The 19,731-nt window shown below is 44.2% G+C and overlaps 1 protein-coding gene across 2 annotated transcripts in view; it reads left to right on the forward strand.

The window, feature by feature from the left end:
* Positions 1-19,731, forward strand: part of LOC138510562 (cytospin-A-like) — a 1,126,527-nt gene that overhangs the window by 920,127 nt on the left and 186,669 nt on the right. For both annotated transcript variants that reach the window (XM_069626319.1, XM_069626320.1), the window contains exon 14: positions 11,772-11,862. In XM_069626319.1, the coding sequence (XP_069482420.1) occupies positions 11,772-11,862 (91 nt within the window). The remainder of the gene's footprint in view (positions 1-11,771; positions 11,863-19,731) is intronic.

A 19,731-nucleotide genomic window follows, 5' to 3' on the forward strand; every position in this document is an offset into this window, starting at 1 on the left:
CATAATATAACTCCATACACGTGTGCACTTCTTTAATTTTTCTGCGTACACCTTCCTTTACTATCTTTAGTAAATGTATCTCATCTAATTTCTGCTCCATCTTGGAGCTTCATGCATACTCTTCTTGTTGGCCTTGCCTCAGGAATCCTTAACACCCCTATTTAGAGTATTTTTAGTGCATACCCTTCTGACCCCTTAGAACCGGGAATCGAGGTATTTGCTTCTCTTCTTCATAATCCCCAAAAATCCTGTTACTTGTATATATATATATATATAATTATTTACAACACAGTCCCTCCCCCTAATTTTGCCACTTTCAATGCTACTTACGTCCGTGGCTCAGCTCGAGTCCCTCGGCATGGACTCTCCCTCAACCGACCACTTTGCCTTCCATAGACAGGGCACCTGCGGGGACCAGACAGGAATTTCATCCAAGGGGGACCTGTCAACCATAACTTTTTACACATTTATGGTTGCAGGCCGTTCTCCACATGAAGCTCCACTGCCTTCTGCCTAATGGCGGGAGCAGCCAAAAGTCTGAAGATCTGGGCCTAGGTTGACCATCCGCACTGCTACCAACATGTGCTATAGCACCTTGAAGCGTCTCTTGTGCTAGATGGAATTACCAATAAAGATCTTAGACCAAATAACCGGACAGACTCAAAGAATATGGCAAAGTTTTATTTTAAGGAAGGTGATGGGGACACACTGCATTAAGGGCCAGGAAGGGCACAATATATTTTGTGGCCACAGATGGACAAAAATAACCTAATAAAAAGTCTGCTGTCTCTTACTGTTGGTGCAGGGCAATGGATCTACGCATTTGAAAACAAACAGCGGGGTTACCCTAGCGGTGGAAATTTTGAAGAGATTATTTGTCACTATACGGGGGGATCAGGCAGATGATATTTGGGTAAAGGCAGGGTTCCCGGGTGCACGATCCATGATGGCGCCCACTTTAATGACATCAGAGCCCATGTGTGGGCGCTCTGAGCTGTTTGTATCCTGATACGCCTGACCTCTAATCCATTATGCAGCCTACAATGATGGACAATGAAGACCATACCCAGTTTATTTTACAAAGCCAGGAAATATGGAAGGCTGAAACAGGGGAATCATGGAATCGGTTGAGCCTCCTCTTTTATTTCCTGGTCAACCCAAGAAGGTTCAAAAAGCACTCAACAAAATAGTGGGGATAGAAGCAAAGGGGTGGGTGGAGATACGATCTATACTCATACCCCACTGCAAATGGTTGAAAGAAAAGGAGAAGAAAATGGCCCAACAACTTCAGTCAGAGGAATCAAAACTAGTACAAAAGGAATTAGCAAAGATATCAGTAGAAGACCCTGTGATCACTGCACTGCATGACCCCCAGACAGACACAGGGTGGTACAAGCAGACATGAGAACAGCCCTTGCATGGAAAGGAGGGTATGACTGGAACAGTGGGTTTCCATACCAATATCAAGGACAACCCCATGAAAGATATTCACAGGGGAGGGGTGGGTTTATGGGCCATTGTGGGCTGGGAGGATTTGGTGATATGGGGCCAAGGGGGGGAAATATGGGGCAGTTTTGGACATGTGGGAGAATGGGCCATTTTTCACAAGAGTGCAGCAGTAGGATTGATGAAGGATACAGGCAAATGCCCATGTATGTCTATGGAGCACTGCACCAAATCAAATGCCATATACCTCCAGTTCCACAAATGCTCAGTATGGAGCTCCACGACCTCCTGCCAAAACAGCCCCATCCCTGTCTTTCCCACAGCTGCCTGTTCCCAGCACCAGTAGTCAAGCGACATATGTGGCACACCGTGCACCCCGCAGGTACCCCAGATACCCAACAGTAATGTGGTCCACAATGGATTGGTTCATGCATTACCAAGGAGCAACTGTGCTAGGGGGGAACCCTTTTGTTTTTCCCCAGGGCAAACACCTATCCAGATTAGGCCAGCCAACAGGGAGTTCTTGTATGTCCAGTCCTATCCATCACTGCTGACCCAAAAGAGGAACCCTTGGTGGGCGTGGAAAAAAGTGATTAACCCTTTATATTCATGGTGGATACCAGCGCCACTAAATCATGCATCAAGGAGGGATTCTTTCCTTTATCAGGTGAAATCATGGTCACGCAGGTCTTCTCTGGGGCAGTGGAATCTGTTCCTTTTATGGAAAAATTGGCCATCAAAGTGGGGGGCAAAACAGTGAGGACTCCCATGTTATTTTCGGAAACCTTCCCCATCAATCTATTGGGATGAGATGTGCTCATTAAGCTTAACATGACCATCTCATTCACTGAAAGAGGGATAGTGAGTTCCACTCCTGGATGTGCTATATAAGAGTAATGGTAATCATTCATGCACTAGGAAGTGAGTTGGAAGCCCGGGGAATGCCGATACACCCCGACTTGTTCGTCTACGGGGTGACAGTGTTGTCACATGCAATCCCCAGCATAGAAAATGGATGGTGAGTAACCTTTGACTTCATTTTCAGACCTGCTGTTCCCCAAGAGCATGTGGGGGACAATTCTCATGCTCGATATTGAAGGAGTATTTCTGGTGGAGGGCAACATTGTTTTGATAGCGGTAGATCCAGAGGGATCCAGTGGCATCCTATGCTGTGTATTGATCCAACCAGACCGTTGAAGGAACTGACACTAAATTGTTTGAAGATAAGGATGACGAGGGAGAGATAGTTATGGCTATTTGTGTCCCCTATGAAATCACGGTTCAATATCTGCAGTACTGTATCCTATGCTTGTGGCAGTGAGTGTTCCATCATTTAGCAGCACAGATCTGGCCCAGGTCCCTGAGGTGTTGTGGATAAACAACCCCCATGATGTAGGTCTCTTGCGAAGTGCGTCCCAATACATATCACTCTCAAACCAGGTGCAGTGTTAAGTAATATTCATTGTCAAGCGGGGAGAGGAGGGGATCAATGATACCATCACTGTACTGTTACACAAAGGAATTATTGTGCCTTCTAATTCACCCTGTAACAGGGCCATCTGCCCAATTAAGAAATCAAAAGGTTCCAGCTGGAGAATGATTCAGGATTTGTGCCCTCTGAACGACATAGTGGAGTCAGAATTTGCAGTAGTACCAAACCATGCAACAATTTAATGTAATATACTCACGGCAGCTACCCTCTTCATGGTCATAGACCTGAAGAATGCTTTTTTCTCCGCACCTTTACACCCAGACTCTCAATATATCACTGTGTTTACACATGGTGAGAGGTAGTTCCAGCATACAAGGTTGCCCCAAGGGTACTGTGACTCGCCCATGTATTTTCAACAGGGTGGTACACGCATATCTAGACAACATACAGGTGCCCATTATGATCATTCGGTAAGCAAATTACTTATTTGTGTGCAACACCAGTGAGCAGCAGTGCAGGACAGATTAAATCACTTTTTTTACAATTGTTAGCTGACAAAGGGTACAAGGTGGATAAGTTAAACTTACTTATTGCCAGCAAGAAGAGTTGTATCTTGGGCAACTTTTGTCTGTCTATGGGAAAATAATAAATACCTGACAGCACAGCTGCTGTGTGCAGCACCCCCAGCCCATCACAGTAAAAGATATGCAAAATGTTTAGGGCTGTGTAATTACTTTTGGGCTTGGATGTTTGACTACACCACATACACACAACCCCTGTTGCAAGCGCTGAAAGATGCCCAAAAACGAAAACCACCATTACATGGACAGAGGAGATGCTCACTAGCTTTAATGAACTCACAGAATTAATTGCCACTGTTCCTGTGTTGGCGACCCCAGATTACACTCAGAGTGTTTACCTTTTCTCACACTCTGATGGTTAAATGGTGATAGCAGTACTGGCTCAGAAGAGCACAAGCAGACATAAGCCCTTCGCATATTACAGTGGTGTGTTGGACCCTATCATGAAGGGCAAATTTCCATGGGAACAGGCTCTTGCTGCTGCTGCATTTGCCATGGAGAAGTCTGCCACTATTACCATGGGGTGCTCAGTCACTGTGTATGTGGAACATGCCCTCTTCGCTATACTAGAAAGGTCCCAATCCATGTTGACAACTCAGCGAGCTTCCATGTATGAGATAATACCGCCTAGCCTCCATATCCACAAAGTACGGTGCAAAACAGTTATTCCTGCTACCTTTTTGACTGAACCAATCACTGACAATGATGAAGAGCATGACTGCGCAACACATGAGCCTGATGACAACATCCCAAAAGCATTCTGCCACACCCTGGATAAGGGCGAGATGTTCTTCGTTGATGGGTCAGCCACTTTTGACCAAGAGATGGGCAACATGTAATTCAGATGCAGTGTGGTTCACCTAGTCAATGGCGAGTATGAGACACTAGTACAAAAAAGGTTGCCCATGCATTATTCGGCACAGGATGCTGAACTGATTGCTTTGATCGATGAATTGGAGGCATCCCAAGGATGCAGAGTGACGATGTACTCCGATTTGGCGTACATCACCACTACTGTGCATTTGGGCCTAGCTAGGTGGAGGAGGAGGGGATTTAAGAGAGCAGATGGGTCCCCTCTGCAACTAGTAGCAAGACTAATCTGTCCCTACCCACAGTGGTGGTGGTGGTGAAATGCACCGCCCATGCTAACAACACAGATGAAATTTCTCTTGGCAATGCTGCCGCTGATGCAGCTGCCAAACAGACAGCATACCACCCCATGCCTGAGACAGAGGAATACCAAGAGATTGCAAAGATGCAAGTACAGTTACCACTACCTTATTCTTTTTTTCCAACTGCTGAAATAATCGAATTGCAGGGACGGGCTCCCCAGGAAAAAGAATTGTTGTGGGCAAAGATAGTGTGTGCGCAGTCACCTACTAATTTGGTTTGGAGGCAAGGCACAACAGGGAAAGTAGTGATGCCATATGAGTTGCATTATCCTTTACATGTGTCTAAACAGCATATTGCCGCAGATTTACAGGAGGACTGGTTTGTGCCCAATCTGCAGGAGCTCTTGAATGTATTTGTCATCGATTCCACAGGGTGTCAGAGTTATAGCACTGGACAAATACTCCAGACGCTACCAGCCACTTTGCCTTGGCCTACTGGGCCTTTCCTGGAGCTCTATATGAACTACGCTGACATTGGAGAATGGTGCAATACATACAGGTATCTTATTGTAGTAGTATGCCCATTCTGCCATTGGGTTGATGCTGGTCCATGTAAACACCCAAATGCCAAGTTGGCTGCCAAATTTGTTGTGTGAGAGGTATTCCCTCTATGGGGTGTTTGCAACACACTAAAGTCTGATAATGGCACGCACTTCTTTAATGATTTGTTTAATGTAATAACAGCCCATCCTCAGGCCAACAGTGCAGTCAAAGGGATAAATGGCCTCTTAAAGGCAAAACTCTCCAAGTTATGTGTTACTCTTAAAAGAAACTGTCTTTGCCGCCTGCCCTTGGCATTCTTAAGTGTGCAAACGCTGCTGTGTAAGGATCACCATCTCTTGCCCTATGAAATTGTTACGGGCTGGCATATACACACATGTCAGTGTCTCCCATTAGCAGTGCCACCTATGCTAACAGGGCTGTGTCAATCTTGGAGGAGTTTAAGCTGTACCTGTCTGTCTTGACATGCTCAATCAAACTTATCTCTCAACTCCTTGACAAGCCAAAGAAAACACCTGTGCTGCACTGGATCCTGCAAGCTCGCCACCTACCCAACTGTCCCCTGAGGAGTTCGTTTTTGTTAGGAATTTTGTTTGCAGGTGGAGCGAGCCAAGATTGAATGGGCCTTTCACTGTTGTGTGTGCCATTCTTTTTGCAGGAAAGGTGAAGCAGCTACATTATTGGGTGCACCTTTCAGATGCCTGCAGGGCTTCCCCTGCTGCCCCCTCTGTACCAGCACTTACTGGGTTGCTTATACCTACCGAATACCCACTTTGGTGTCCTCTCCAAAATACTGTTCATGCCAGCATCCACACAATGTTACTAAAGGTAGCAGTTTACATATGTATATAACTGTTTGTTCCTCACTTTCTTCTCTACATCATAAACAAAAAGCTGCATTACAAAATATTACACTTGCAAGTTAAAACCAACACAGAAACAATATATAAGTGCTAATATCCATCTTGATACAAATTATGATTGCAGCTGAAGTACACACATGTTATTGTGCAATACCTACTATGTATGGCATTGGTACTTGGAAAGATGCACAGTGTTATTCTTATTACCAGTGGATAATGTATATAATCGTATGGTTCTTTTCTAACTTCTGTTGTGGCCTGACGTTATATATGTTTAGTACTAGTTTTATATCAGTAGAAAATATAAAAGGGGAGACTATAGAAACACGTGTATAATAGAGGACCATGTATACATGTGAATGGTACAGTACAATGGTCTTACTCTATATACACTGGAGAAAGTTTATCATCCAGAATTTAATAACATGCAGTACATTGACATGAGCTCGGTGGGGAAAGAGGGGGAAAAAGGAAGGTGCTATGTCTGCTCCTTAATCTCCCACACCTCAGGGTCCCCCAAGTTGCTAATACCACAAGAAATGTTGTCATTAGACACTCAGTGTTTAGTCCATCTAGTGTTATACCAAGTGCAAAGTTTGTTCCAGATGCATGGATTAAGATTGGTGCTGATGGATAAAGACAATGGAAAATGTACAAAGAACAGTAACAGTAAAGACCCTCAGTGTATGCTGCATCCGCTCATAAGGATGAATGGTGCATTGTTTGTATCCAACAGATGGAAGGAGGCAGTAGTCACCTGCACAGAAGAGGTCCGGCTTGAGTTTGGTGAAAAAGTAATATGGGAAGTTAAAAACAAGTGTCAAGATGTATGGGCGGCACATGTCTCCCAACTGACATAGATTGAAGCAAAAAAAAGCCTGGTTATGGTGCAACTACAGGAAGAATACCAGGTGTGTAACAAGACTCTGTTCATCCCAGATCTCAAGAAGGGTGCTGCTACAGTTATGGGCACCTACTGGGTGTAAAGTCAGCAAGCATTTCTGTACCTTCCACATCATGGAGGGGAATATGTTCGCTCTCCACTCTACAACCTGCATACCTTGTGGTTCCAGAAGTACATCTCATCAGAACGCAAAAAGTCAGCCCAATACCACTGGAACCTCCCGCACCACAGGCCCTGTAGGCTGCAAGAAGGAAGTGCTCACTCATATGACAGGAGAGATGGTCCAACTACCTGTATGAAGATTCTTCTAAACTGCTGAAGGAGATTCCTGACAAAGTATTTTTCATGTCCATACTGTAGCCAGGAGTGCAGGCCTCAGCGATTGTGAAGTGGTTACAAATCGTGCAGTGGGAAGTGATCCAGCTGACCAACACACAGAGCAAGGACTCAATGCCATTAAGAGCAAGATGAGAGTGATCAAGTTGATGACACTCCAAAACAGATACGTCTTAGACCTCCTCACAGACATTGAGGGAGGGGTCTACAAAAAGATAGGATCACCATGTTGCACATACGTACCCCAAAATGATGCAGAAAATGGGACCCTAAGGCACATCATAGGGGCCCTGCACAAGCTAAAGACAAATATGCACAGTGAAGTTAAAATTGGGGCTCCATCATGGATAGAAGCGCTGGTGAAAATATCGGTCCCAATCGCCAATCGTAGTATTTCTGTCGGTGATGTTCTGCACTTGCCAGATGATCCTTCGGTGCTGCACAAAGACTCTCCAAAATAGCGCAATCATGATGGTTACAATTGGGGCAAATAGCGCATCTCATGGTACAAAGGATGGGCAAATACAAACAGAAGATCCTATGAAGCGTGGGTGTGTGAGGATAGAGGCACATAGATCCCCCAGGGACAGTCACACATTCACCAGATCCTGAAAATTATACTGAACACTGGGTAGATTTATCGGGAGATGGGGGTTGTATTTACATGACATGCACTCAAGAACAATACGCCCAGGCGGGGAGAGTTTGCAAGATGTCTGTAGAGTTTGGGTACCAAAGGAATGAAACTGGAGGTATGAGGAAGCACAAAGAATGTCAGCCGGATTAGTTAACGGAGGATTAACTAAACAGGGGGAGTTTTGGGATGGAAGTCCAACTCCCTCACCCTCCCAAGTGGTTCCGACTGAGAGTTATGCGGTAGAGAGAGCTGCAAGGGATAACATAATGAATATAGGGGTCCAATATAGGGGGTACCCTCAGTGGGAAATATGCTGAACCAATGCCATTTTGGGGAGTTAGGCCTAACATGGGGAAGACCCAGCACAATCAGAAGATGATCAAAGGGTTCAGCTACAGTGCACATTTGTATTTTTGTTCCCTGTCCAGGTGGGGGGAAAGAAGGTAATTTAGCTCACAAGATACAACCGTTCATTGTGAACACTGCAGGCTCTTGTCAGTAGAAAGGAATGCGAGCAGCGGCGCCCAGGTAGGGATGGGCCTGGCTTTGAAGGATGCTCTCACGAGAAGCAGGGCAGAGGTCTGAAGGTGCCAAAACATGCATTCCAGACTTAGAGCTCTCACGTCCCCAATACTCCCCAGCTGTCCTGTTTGAACTGCCAGAAGCCCCCATCCCAAGACCTAAATCCCTCAACTGACGATTGATTAGTGTGCAAATACCATGCAACCCAAGGGAGGGGGCAGATGCCAAGGGAGGAGTTCAAATACCATGTCCGGTGATTTGTGCTCCGAGTTGCGCAGGGTGGGAATAACAAATTTAGGAGGCATGATGGGGTGCCAGAACGTTTGGGATCGAGCTAGGCTTCTCACATTTCTGAGGACCATCTTGACCTCGAGAGTATCCACTATGCTCATGTTTAAACTACCAGATGCACGCAACCTGTTTGAAATGTAAAAAGAAAGGTCTATTCATCTATTGAACCAATTGAGTTACTAGGGTGTAAACATATCATTGCCAAGGTCCACGTGGAAGAAGATCAATACAAGCAACGCCACCCACTTATTGGATGGTCCATGAGGGGTCGACCGTATGTTCATAAGGGCCCCACCAATAATACTGAATAAATGACACTGTATATTGTTTTCATCTTAAATGACATTGATGTGCCTTAACATGCATTGTTTGTTTTGAACTGATCAGTGCGCTCTGTGACAGTAGAGTGTGAATGCCCCTGCTGAAGTGTATTTTTCTTTTTGAAATTAAACACTTTGTTATCCTTGCAAAAGGTGTTCGGAGCCTTTTTCCCCAAGAGGGTTGCATTCAATCTATGTCTGGTTGTCTAAAGGTTTGCCACACAATCCTCTGGCCTCAGCCTTCTGTAAGGAAGGCATGGTATCGAGCAGTAAACACACACCCAATGGATACGAGTTTCAAAAAGCTTTATTGAATGTTTTGGTTGGGATGGTAGAATTCTTACCTGGCCCGAACTCTAGAATGGGAGTAATCTCGACCATTAAACAATAACAAATGCGTCCAAGTCAGTCTGGTCAAAATAAAAAAGGCCTATACTAAGAAAACCTAACTTTGCCCTCCTTCTCAAAATTACAAATGGGTTAAGGGAATACAACAACGGAAAATAGTGTCTAAAAAAAATGTCAGTTTGGCTTCAATACCAACTCCCTTCCCCTGGTTCAACACCACCGGGTCTAGAGAGTCTTCCAAAAACAATAGATAGGTGGATGGCACACTTCTATACTTCTATCAGTCTTGCACACTTTGGCTTACTGGTACAATTCAACAGTTCAATCTTAGGCTGTCAACTTCTGGTAGTTCAATCACTTCCTTGGGCTGTACTCGCCTTGCCATCAATACTCAGTTCAAATGTTCTCAACTTCTCATAATTATGGACAAGCTTCCCTCTGCCGGGCTCAAGCCTGTCTCACTTCACTTCTTTGTGGGGTGCATTTCCCTGCATTTTATCCACGGTAGAACTTCTCACTGTCGAAGACTTTCGCCTCCTGGAAAAGCATTGTAATGTTGTTTATCCTTTGATGCATTAAATCATTGATTGTGGCCACATTATCCACCTTGCATGTAATTGTGTCCTGCATGGACTCCCTCTCAAATAAGACCACTGCCAAGTTCAGACAGGTCCTTCCAATCTATATTTATTGTGTTGCTGTTTCTACACTGGCCGGCTTTACCTCCAGCTCAGGGTTGCTGCCTACGGTCAGTTCCAGTCAGGATGTTGTTTAATCCGAGATTTTCTTTTTTTATTGCTAACAGACCACAATTCAGGCCCTTATTTTTTCCATCAACGTTTCTGTCTCTGTCTGATGATTCAAATCTGAGTTTCCAATGTATATTGAGTAGGAACACGGATCATGTGTGACCGCTCAGCACCTTTACTGCATGGTATCAGGCAATAAGTTTCCCATACATAATGTCCCTATAAATAATGTTGCCGGGAAAAGCCATTGGCGACATTATATGTGGGGGCATTATGTATGGGAACGGGTTGCGGGGATGTCCCCTGGTCCCATTTAAAAAAATAAATAAATAAATAAATAAATAAATAACAGGGGCTGCAGGGTTGTCCCCCACGTGTTGAATGTAATAATATTTCTGCAAAATACATTTACTTTTTTGTCACGCAAAGTGTTTGCGGGGACATTATTACATGCAACCTACTGCACATGACTCCCCAAACTAATACCATTTCAACACAAAAACACATCCCATCTAAATTGTTCTCTAGTGTAACCCAGAGCTACCTTTGCAACACTTCAATGTCATAACAAGGCTACTTTGAGATACACTTGTCTACAAGTTGAGCCCAAAAATACATTTCTGTATTCCTCAAAAGCAATTTCAGATAATTTCAGATAATTGCAGTGGTGTCCAGAGTAATAAGGAAAAATTGAAACATAAGAATGTTTTACTAGTTAGTAAATTCATGCTTCAATGATAAATATCCATATGGGTCAATGAAACGAGTTATATATCTTGAAGCCATACTCTCATCTCCGAAAATGGAGCAGCAGCTCTCCTCAACCTCATAAATATTAGGAAAATCAGGCACCTCCTTCCTTTCAACACCGCCAAGCAACTCTATAAACTGGACTGCTGTGCCAGCATCCTCTTAGGTCTCCCAACTATGCTTTATGGCCTCTCAACAAGATAATTTTTATTGCTACAATGACTCTATTTTAACTCCCTCACTACACACCTACTGCCTTATAACGTCACAAGGGTGGATGGATGACGATGCAAAAAAGGGCCAGTTTTAAATGTCTTATCCTAGTTCACAAATCTATCTACTGTATCTCTCCTCTATCCAACTCTACAAGCCTTCTAGTAATCTCTGCTCTGCCTCTCCCTCACTTCCTCTGCCTCCACTCTAGCACTTCACCCATCATGGCCACATTCTGCGCACAGCTGGCTGTACGGCCTACCTGCACTTAAAAATGTCCAATGTTGGTTGTCCTTACCTATGGATGTCCACATATGTATTGTCCCCGGTGACTGTTCCTTTTACTCCCTTTCAAAACCTGGTCACAATATCCCTCAAACTCACCCCAATGTAAGAAGCTCACTGTTTCACGCTAAATGTGATTTTCTATCTATTATACAGTCTTTTGTGATCAAAAGAGCATTGTTCCTCCTGTATACAAATAAATACATTACTGTACTGGGGAAATTAAGATGGAAGCATTCAGGTGTGAAAGACTGGCACTAACCGCTCATTTTGCAGGTGTCTATATAGGTTCAGGTATTAATGTATGTCCAAAAACCTGATTTGCAATTCATTAAATAATTCTGCTGCTTTTCGTTCAGTTTGTTGTATCCTTGTACTGTGCTTTGATTAATCAATATCTCTTAATGTTTCTGTTTTGTAGATATCCTTTCGAAAACCTTTAGAGAAGCTGACGCGCTGGAACGAAGGTTAAAAGAAATGCAGGGCAAATCTATACCACAGGAAAAACCAAAGTATGAAAACCTATACAAACTAAACATTGTGGGACTGATTTTGTAAACACTTCACAACATGTAATGTATTATATGTCTTCATATTTGAGCAGCGTAATGTTCCACCTGTGAAACATTACCGTTATCATATCAGGGTTATATAATGCACAGGCCTTATGCAGAATAATTTCACAGTTTAAGCTACAGTAGTCTGGAGATCCCAACAGGTACCTTGGCCCCCAGTGCAATAGGGCGGGGGGCTAAGGTATCACACAGAGATGCACACAGGATCACACAGAGATGCACACAGATGACTTCACCCAAGGTCTTTGACCATCTGCCTGGATCCGATCCTCTCAATTTCATACTTGAATATGATGGAAATGGCTGCTAGTTTTCTAACACCATGCCAGGACAGTCCCCTCTTCTAACCGGTACGACGTCCTTTCGTCACGGGATGTTTTTTCGCTGGGTTTTTTACCGCGATTTTTTATCTCGGAAAAACCCATCATATTTTTTAAAGAAAATGGGGGGGTTGAAGGGGAACCCCCCCTAAAAAATCTCAGTAAAAAACCCAGCCAAAAAACATCCCGCGATGAAATGACATGGAACCCTTCTAACCTGTCTTCTGTGTCTGAGTTCTTCACATTTCACAGTTGTCCTCAACATGTACCGCGTCTGACTTCCTTATCAGACCAACCAGCACCATTGGTGAGTGAAGCTATACCCTATCCTCATGCCTTTTCTCAAGGACTACAATCTGTACCGGCCTTCACCTTCCTCCCCAACCCTCTTGCATATTGCTCTGCACCACATTTCCTCTACTGACTTACCGGGGTTAGGCAGATGCTGATCTTGACCTCGTTCGAAGGAACAGCTAATTCTGGCTCTCAAGGGGGAGCAGACCGCTGGTGTGCTCCATATTAGCTTACCTCTGGGATTACTAGCTTGAATTGGGGGTTCTATTAAATGTATTTTCAGTCATGAACAAACATTTCCCTCCCTCCCCGAAACCTCTCTCATATTGCCCTTTGCACCTCTCATGTATTGGCCACTCAGTGGCCATGTTGTGTAGGCCTTGTCTCCACAAACCTAGCTTCCGTAGGACAGACTTGCCTAATTTAGTCATCTCACGCATGCCACACTCAGGCACTTTGCGCTAGTTCTACCCCTCAAAGCTCCCAGGTGGGCCTACTCAACTGTGCCACATGACTCTGATGTAAGTGAATCCAGTGGACATTATGGCCCTTATTCACATAGCGTTTTCCAATAGGGTTTTCACATTATAAAACGCTTCTGTGAATTAGGCCATTAGAGTCTCTACATTTCACTGATTAATTACACCACTGTTGACTCCTGACTGAACCTTCATATTTATCTGGAATTTGGACTCCTCATCCAATAACTGTACCACTGTGACACTTGTAGCCGATGGAACACTGTTAAAGTGGCCTTACACTAGTAGTTCTGCCCATGTATGTTGCACCAGAGTAACACACATTGAATATCATGATTGCCCCCCTGTGAAATATGCTTCTTCACTTTACCTTTCTGATGTTCTCCTTATTTGAAACCCATGTCATGTTCTCCTTGACTGTACTCTTGTGGTGATGTGATGCTGGCATTTAACCCCTTGATGACAACAACCCTGGGATCTTTGGACCTTATTTAACACTAACATTATTCATCTTAAACTCTGCTCCATGATTGTTGCACCTTAAAACACTAATTATTTCCTCAAACAATGATGCTCTATCATCACACCGAAACGTTGCTCCTCGATCACCGCAGTTAGTCACTCCCTTAGTAATATCTCTCTTGATTAATGCAAAAATCTACTCCTGGTGACAGTCTAACATGTGTATTCATCATTTCATCTGATCAACACTTTCCTGGCTTGTCTGGTTGACGTATTCCTCTCACTTAGCTTGCTGCATGACGTAGAGAGCCACCTTGCCATCTGCAACATCTATACTTTATCCAGCATTGGATATTTCATAGATTCACAAGCTTGTTTGAATATTCCCTGTGTCAAAGTGCAAATCCTGGGTAACATTAAAAGTTTAATTTGAAATGAAGAAAAAACTGCAGTCTCTTTAGCGTTCACTCATTAGTGGTTTGGGTCATTTACCCCATAGCCAATAAGAAGTGCCTCCTAAAGCTCCGCCCCTATAGGCCATCTTCAGATTCTTTACTGCACATTCAGTGCTGGGACTCCTCTCCATAGCTCTCACTTAACTTGACGTTTTCATCAAGAACATTTCAACCTACAACTGGAACTTTACATCCTCTGAAAGCTACATATAAGTACTTTACTAATGTGGGGATTGGGAGTTTCTATACTCTTGCTACTCCCCTACAGTGGGGCACAAGTTTACTCTGTTCCTTCGGGCAGAGTCCAATGAGTGTGCCTTCGTCTCCTTGCCATGACTGATCTTAGAGAGCCTTTCTAAACGTGCTCTAGTTAAAGTTTTTTAAAACACATCTGTGTATAATGTAGGCAAATAAGAAGTCTTTTCTGCCTTTGCTCGGCCCAAAACTTTGATTCTGGCTCATTAATACATCTTTGTTCAAAGGTTTTACTAGAGTAAAGGAGTTTCTACACATAATTTGCATGATGCGTCTCAAACCACTTCTTAAACTGACATGTGTCTGATTTACTATTCATTTTATTTCAATGGTATTATGAAGGGCATGGCTATAAGCATGGCTTGTTTTCTCACAGGAAGCATAGTCAAGGGGAAGCCTTGGGTGCCACTGGGCTTCATCTACACAAAGCCTAGTCTACGAAAGAGCTTCATGCATAAATAAGAAAGGCTTGCCAACAACAACCTATAACTATGAGAAAGGCTTGTCGATGTGAGAGCCTAGTTTCTGACAGGCATGTCCACAAGAAAGCTTGTCATAGAACACATTTGTTGTCTATGAGAAAAGATCATCTATGAGAGAGCCTGGTCTATGAGGAAGCCTCATCTACGAAGGAGCCTTGTCAACAACAGGCTTGCCATTGAGAGAACCTTGTCTCCAAGAGCCTCATCTATGAGGGAGACTTGTCAACAACAGGCTTGTCTACAAGAGAGCATCATCCACAAGAAAGGCTTGTCTACGAGAGAGGTTAGTCTACAAGGGAGGCTCGACTATGAGGGAACCTCATCTACCAGAGAGCCTTGTCAATGACAGGCTTGTCTATGAGAGAACCTTGTCCATGTGAAAGGCTTGTGTATGAGAGGGCCTCATCTATACGAGGCTCGTCAATGAAAAATACTTCTCAATGACAGGCTCATCTATGAGAGAGCCTCGTCCACAAGAGATGCTCGTCCACAAGAAAGCTTTGCCCATGGGAAAGGTTCATCTATGAGAAAGGTTTGTCTACCTGAAAGGATCGTCTATGAGAGAGGCTAGTCTCCGAGAGAGGATTGCCTATGAGAGAGCCCCGTCTATGAGAGAGCCTTGTCTGCGAGAGAGCCTTGTCTGCGAGAGAGCCTCGTCAATGACAGGCTTATCTATGAGAGAGCATCTACAAGAGCCTTGTCTACAGGGGAGCCTCGTCAACAACAGGCTCATGTACGAGAGAGCCTCATCCATGAGAAAGGTTTGTCTCTGAGAGGGCCTTCTTTATGAGAGCAGCTCATCTACGAGAGAGGCTTCTCTACGTGAAAGGCTCATTAATGAGAGAGCCTCATCTATGAGAGAGCCCTGTCTATGGAAGAGTCTTGTATACAACAGAGCCTCGTCTACGAGAGCCTCGTCCATGAGGGAGCCTCATCAATGACAGGCTTGTCTACGAGAGAGCCTCATCCACAAAAAAGGCTTGTCTTTGAGAGGGCCTTGTCTACCTATCTTTGATACACTGACTGTAACCTGTAACTAAAGTATGTACCTCTTAACTAAGACACATTCTTGTAACAGCGCCTCAATGCCTCTGGGCTGCCAGTGCACTTTATAAATGTATAAAATAAATAAATTAAATAAATACGAGAGAGGCTTGTCTACAAGAGAGGCTTGTCTACAAGAGAGGATTGACTATGAGGAAGCTTTGTCTGTGAGAGCCTCGTCAATGACAGGCTCATCTACAAGAGAGCCTTGTCTATGAGAAAGGCTCATCTACGAGAGGGCCTCATCTACACGAGGCTCATCAACGAGAAATACTCATTAATGGCAGGCTTGTCTATGGGATACCCTTGTCTACAGGAGAGCCTTGTCTACGAGGGAGCCTCGCCTATGGGAGAGCCACATCTACGAGAGAGGCTCATCAATGAAAAATACTCATCAATGACAGGCTAGTTTACGAGAGAGCCTCGTCAATTAAAAGACTTGTCAACAACAGGCTCGTCTATGAGAGAGCCTCATCAACAAGAAGGCCTGTCAACAACAGGCTTGTCTACGAGAGACTCATCTACATCTCATCATCAATGAGACAGCCTCATCTACGGTAGAGCATCATGAGAGGTTCACCAGTGGTAGAGTCTCATCTATGAGAATGGCTCCTCCAATGAGGAAGACTCTTAAATGACAACAGTGTCTAGAAGTGTGCCTTGTCTACGAGAGCTCGCTGTCTACAAGAGCGTCCTCTCTACAAGAGCGCCCTGTTTATGAGAGCACCCTGTCTATGAGAGAGCCTCACCTGCAAAAGAGCATACTCTACCAATGAGCCTAGTCTACGAAGGAGCTCATGCACGTAAAGGGCCATCTATGAGACAGCCTACTGTACGAGGGAGGCTTGTCAAGAAACAAGACTAGTCAACAAGATTTATTTATTTATTCAAATTTGTAGAGCGCACAACAGCTCGAAGGCATTGTGGCGAAAAGATAGTTTATTGACTTGAAAGCTTAATCAACCAATGACCATAGTAAAACAAAAAGCCTCACCTAGAAAGGTACTTCATTTACAGAAAGGGCTATTTAACAACAGGCTTGCCAATTAAGAGCTGTGTCTACGAGGGTGCTTGGTCCATCAGAGGCCCTAAGCCGTAATAGGCTAGTCAATGAAAATGCTACTCTAGGAGTGGACTTCGTCTGTGAGGGGGCCTTGTCTACAAGGGCCCTTAGTCCATAAGTAATCTTATTCTACAAATAGACCTCATCAAAAAAGGCCCTACAATAGTGCTTCATCTATGACAAGCTCACTCTTAACACAGGCTCTTCTAATAAAGGACTGATTTATTACAAACTTCTCCATGACGCCTTGATCTGAAGGGCCCCGTCTGTGGTTGAAGAGTTTGATCCTTATTGCACGAAATACCTATTTTTGAGTCGTAGGCTCTATAAAATGGGTTTGTGCCGATTTGGGAGGAGACAGCCCTTGTCTGCGAAAGACTTCTTCCATAAGTCGCCTCATAGTCAAAATCCTTTTGTACGGGAAACCTAGTTCCCTTCAGCTACAGCTATAGAAGAAATTCATTGCAAGGGCATTGTCTGTGACAAATTCACATGTTGAAGGCCTGTGCAAGGTCCATTGGCACTCTGCAATGATGCAGCCTTTTACTTTCTTTCACCCTGGGCGTACAACTTCTCAGATATTGGCAGGGGCCTCCACTCAACATACCGCTTCCGGTCCTACAGGGTGTATTGTATGTCTAAGGTGAGAAGTATAAGGAGTGATTTTAGACCTAAGGATGTTTCCATATATATCAGCTCTTCTCAACCTACAGGAAAATCCAACAAGCTTTACTGTTGCCAATTGCCACCCTTCCTTTTTGCCACCATAGCGGGAGGATGCCTATCTTCGTTCCGACATCCAATGGACATGAATAACATCAGTCAACTAGATGTTTTTCTTATTAGCCCACAGCCACACCTCCCAATTAGTACTGAGGCGGCCAACAATTCTCCCTGCTGACAAGCCAGCGAACATGTCTTCAGGCGATTCAACTAGTGGTGCTAGTGCTCCTGCACAAAGGAGCTGTTGAGCGAGTCCCGCATACTTAGGAACATTAGAGTGCCTACTTACACTATTTCCTGTCCAAGTAAAGTTGAGTGGATGGATACCCATCCTCATACCTATGCTATCTCAACATATCCATCTGCTCACAATCATTGTAAAGAATTTCGTAAAAGAAAAGGAGATTTTCGGCCATCTTGTCAAGCAAAATGTTTTCATCATTCCTAGACAAGTAGGACACTTTATCCAGGTTCCCTTTCACCACTGTTGTCACAAGTTCTTGCATTGGTGGTGACAGGCTGCCGCTTTCTATTCAAGATCCCTATTGCATCTTCCTGGAAATGCAGTTGGATAAGGTCTCCTTGGATTCCTCCTACTTTTAAATGCTGAAATGTTAATATCCAATTTTCTACTACTTGATATATCGACCTTTGACGGATGTAGGGCTAAATCGGCTCTGCTGCAGTTTTCAAACTTACAAAATGCAAGTTGCCTTCTTGTCAGAGACCAGCACTTTACTTGTGAGCTATCCACCAAGACTCGCATAAGCACCATCCACATGCTGCATATTTCCCACCAGCTTGCCACACACAGCCCTCAAGCAAACCTCAACCCATCTATGTTTAGGGACAGTTCCTATCACTGAATTCGTACACCCAGGTTATCCTTCAGGGTAAACGACTCTTAAGGTCCCTCAGTACAACAACAGCACACTGAGAATGGTTTATTCCAAACTATACCTATCAACACTTTTTGTTCCTCATCGTTTCCTACTCCCATCTCACAAGACCTGGCACCAAGAGACCGTCAAAATCATAGACGCTACCCTGCACACTTTACATTTAGATTGCATTACTTTGCATCAAGCTCTCGCCCCTGTGATGCTGCCCCTTTAAGGGCTGCACGTACGCGGCGGAGTGACGTTCCACTCCGCCGCGTGCAGTATAAATAAAGGGGGCGTTCCCGGCATTGCTGAGCGACCTGGGAGCCCGAACCACACAGATGTGTCCTTGGGAGGGGGCTCACGGGCGTCGGTGTGTACGCAGGGTGCACTTCAACTGTGGCAACGAGGATGGGATTGCATCCCGGGTGGTGACAATCAAAAGTGATTTTTGTTTATTTTGTAACATCTGCACCGTTCGATCATGCCACAGGGCAGGAGGCAGTCCACGCAGTCGGCGGCCATTCTGTGACCGGCCCTAGGAAGGCCACGGCAGTGTTTTCTCAAACATCTAAAGGACATCCAAGGCCCATTTTTCGAACTCTTGGCAGCAGAGAGCTGCTAATACCACATGCTGTGGTTTTGGACGAAAATGTTTGCTAATTTCTGTCATTTTCTACCGAGTGAATGGTGGACCCTTCCCGTAGCAAGTTAAACTCCTGCAATGTTCGACTCAACCCTTCACCAATCTAAGGTCTCTGAATTCAGCAACATTACATTGGGCAAATTACGAACTGGGGGTAATCTGCCATTAAATGATACATAAAGAACGTACATTGGTGGTTAGAAACCTCCCAGCAGCTACTTACATTCACCAAGCATTCTTCCAATACTTGATGTTCTTAGTTTACAGATTATTTAATAGCAGCACTGCAGAGTTACAACATAAAATATAAATAAATCTTCATTGGTTGCATTGCGCCAAAGATTTCTAATTGCCATGACATCTACTGTTCTTAGGAAAATGGTTGAGGGGGAAGCATAGCAACACATGCTCCTCTAGAGTGCAAAGCCCCATATGAACGCCATCTGGCTGTGTGTTATTTACAATGATTTATACGACGTGAACTTTACGATTGCAACTACAGTGTACAAACAGGAAATGTTAATGCTTGAAGCTTAACTACGGTTATATGACATCCACATTGGAATATATGATGTATATTTTGCAGCTACACCACATTGTACAATAGTTTGATACACGCAGTGGAGAAATAAACAATACGAATGAGTTTGTGGGGTAACAAAGTCAATCAACACAATGGCCCTCATTACAAGTCAGGCGTTA

Source organism: Ambystoma mexicanum, chromosome 6p, assembly GCF_040938575.1.
Source record: "Ambystoma mexicanum isolate Mex_15411 chromosome 6p, UKY_AmexF1_1, whole genome shotgun sequence".
Taxonomy (NCBI): domain Eukaryota; kingdom Metazoa; phylum Chordata; class Amphibia; order Caudata; family Ambystomatidae; genus Ambystoma; species Ambystoma mexicanum.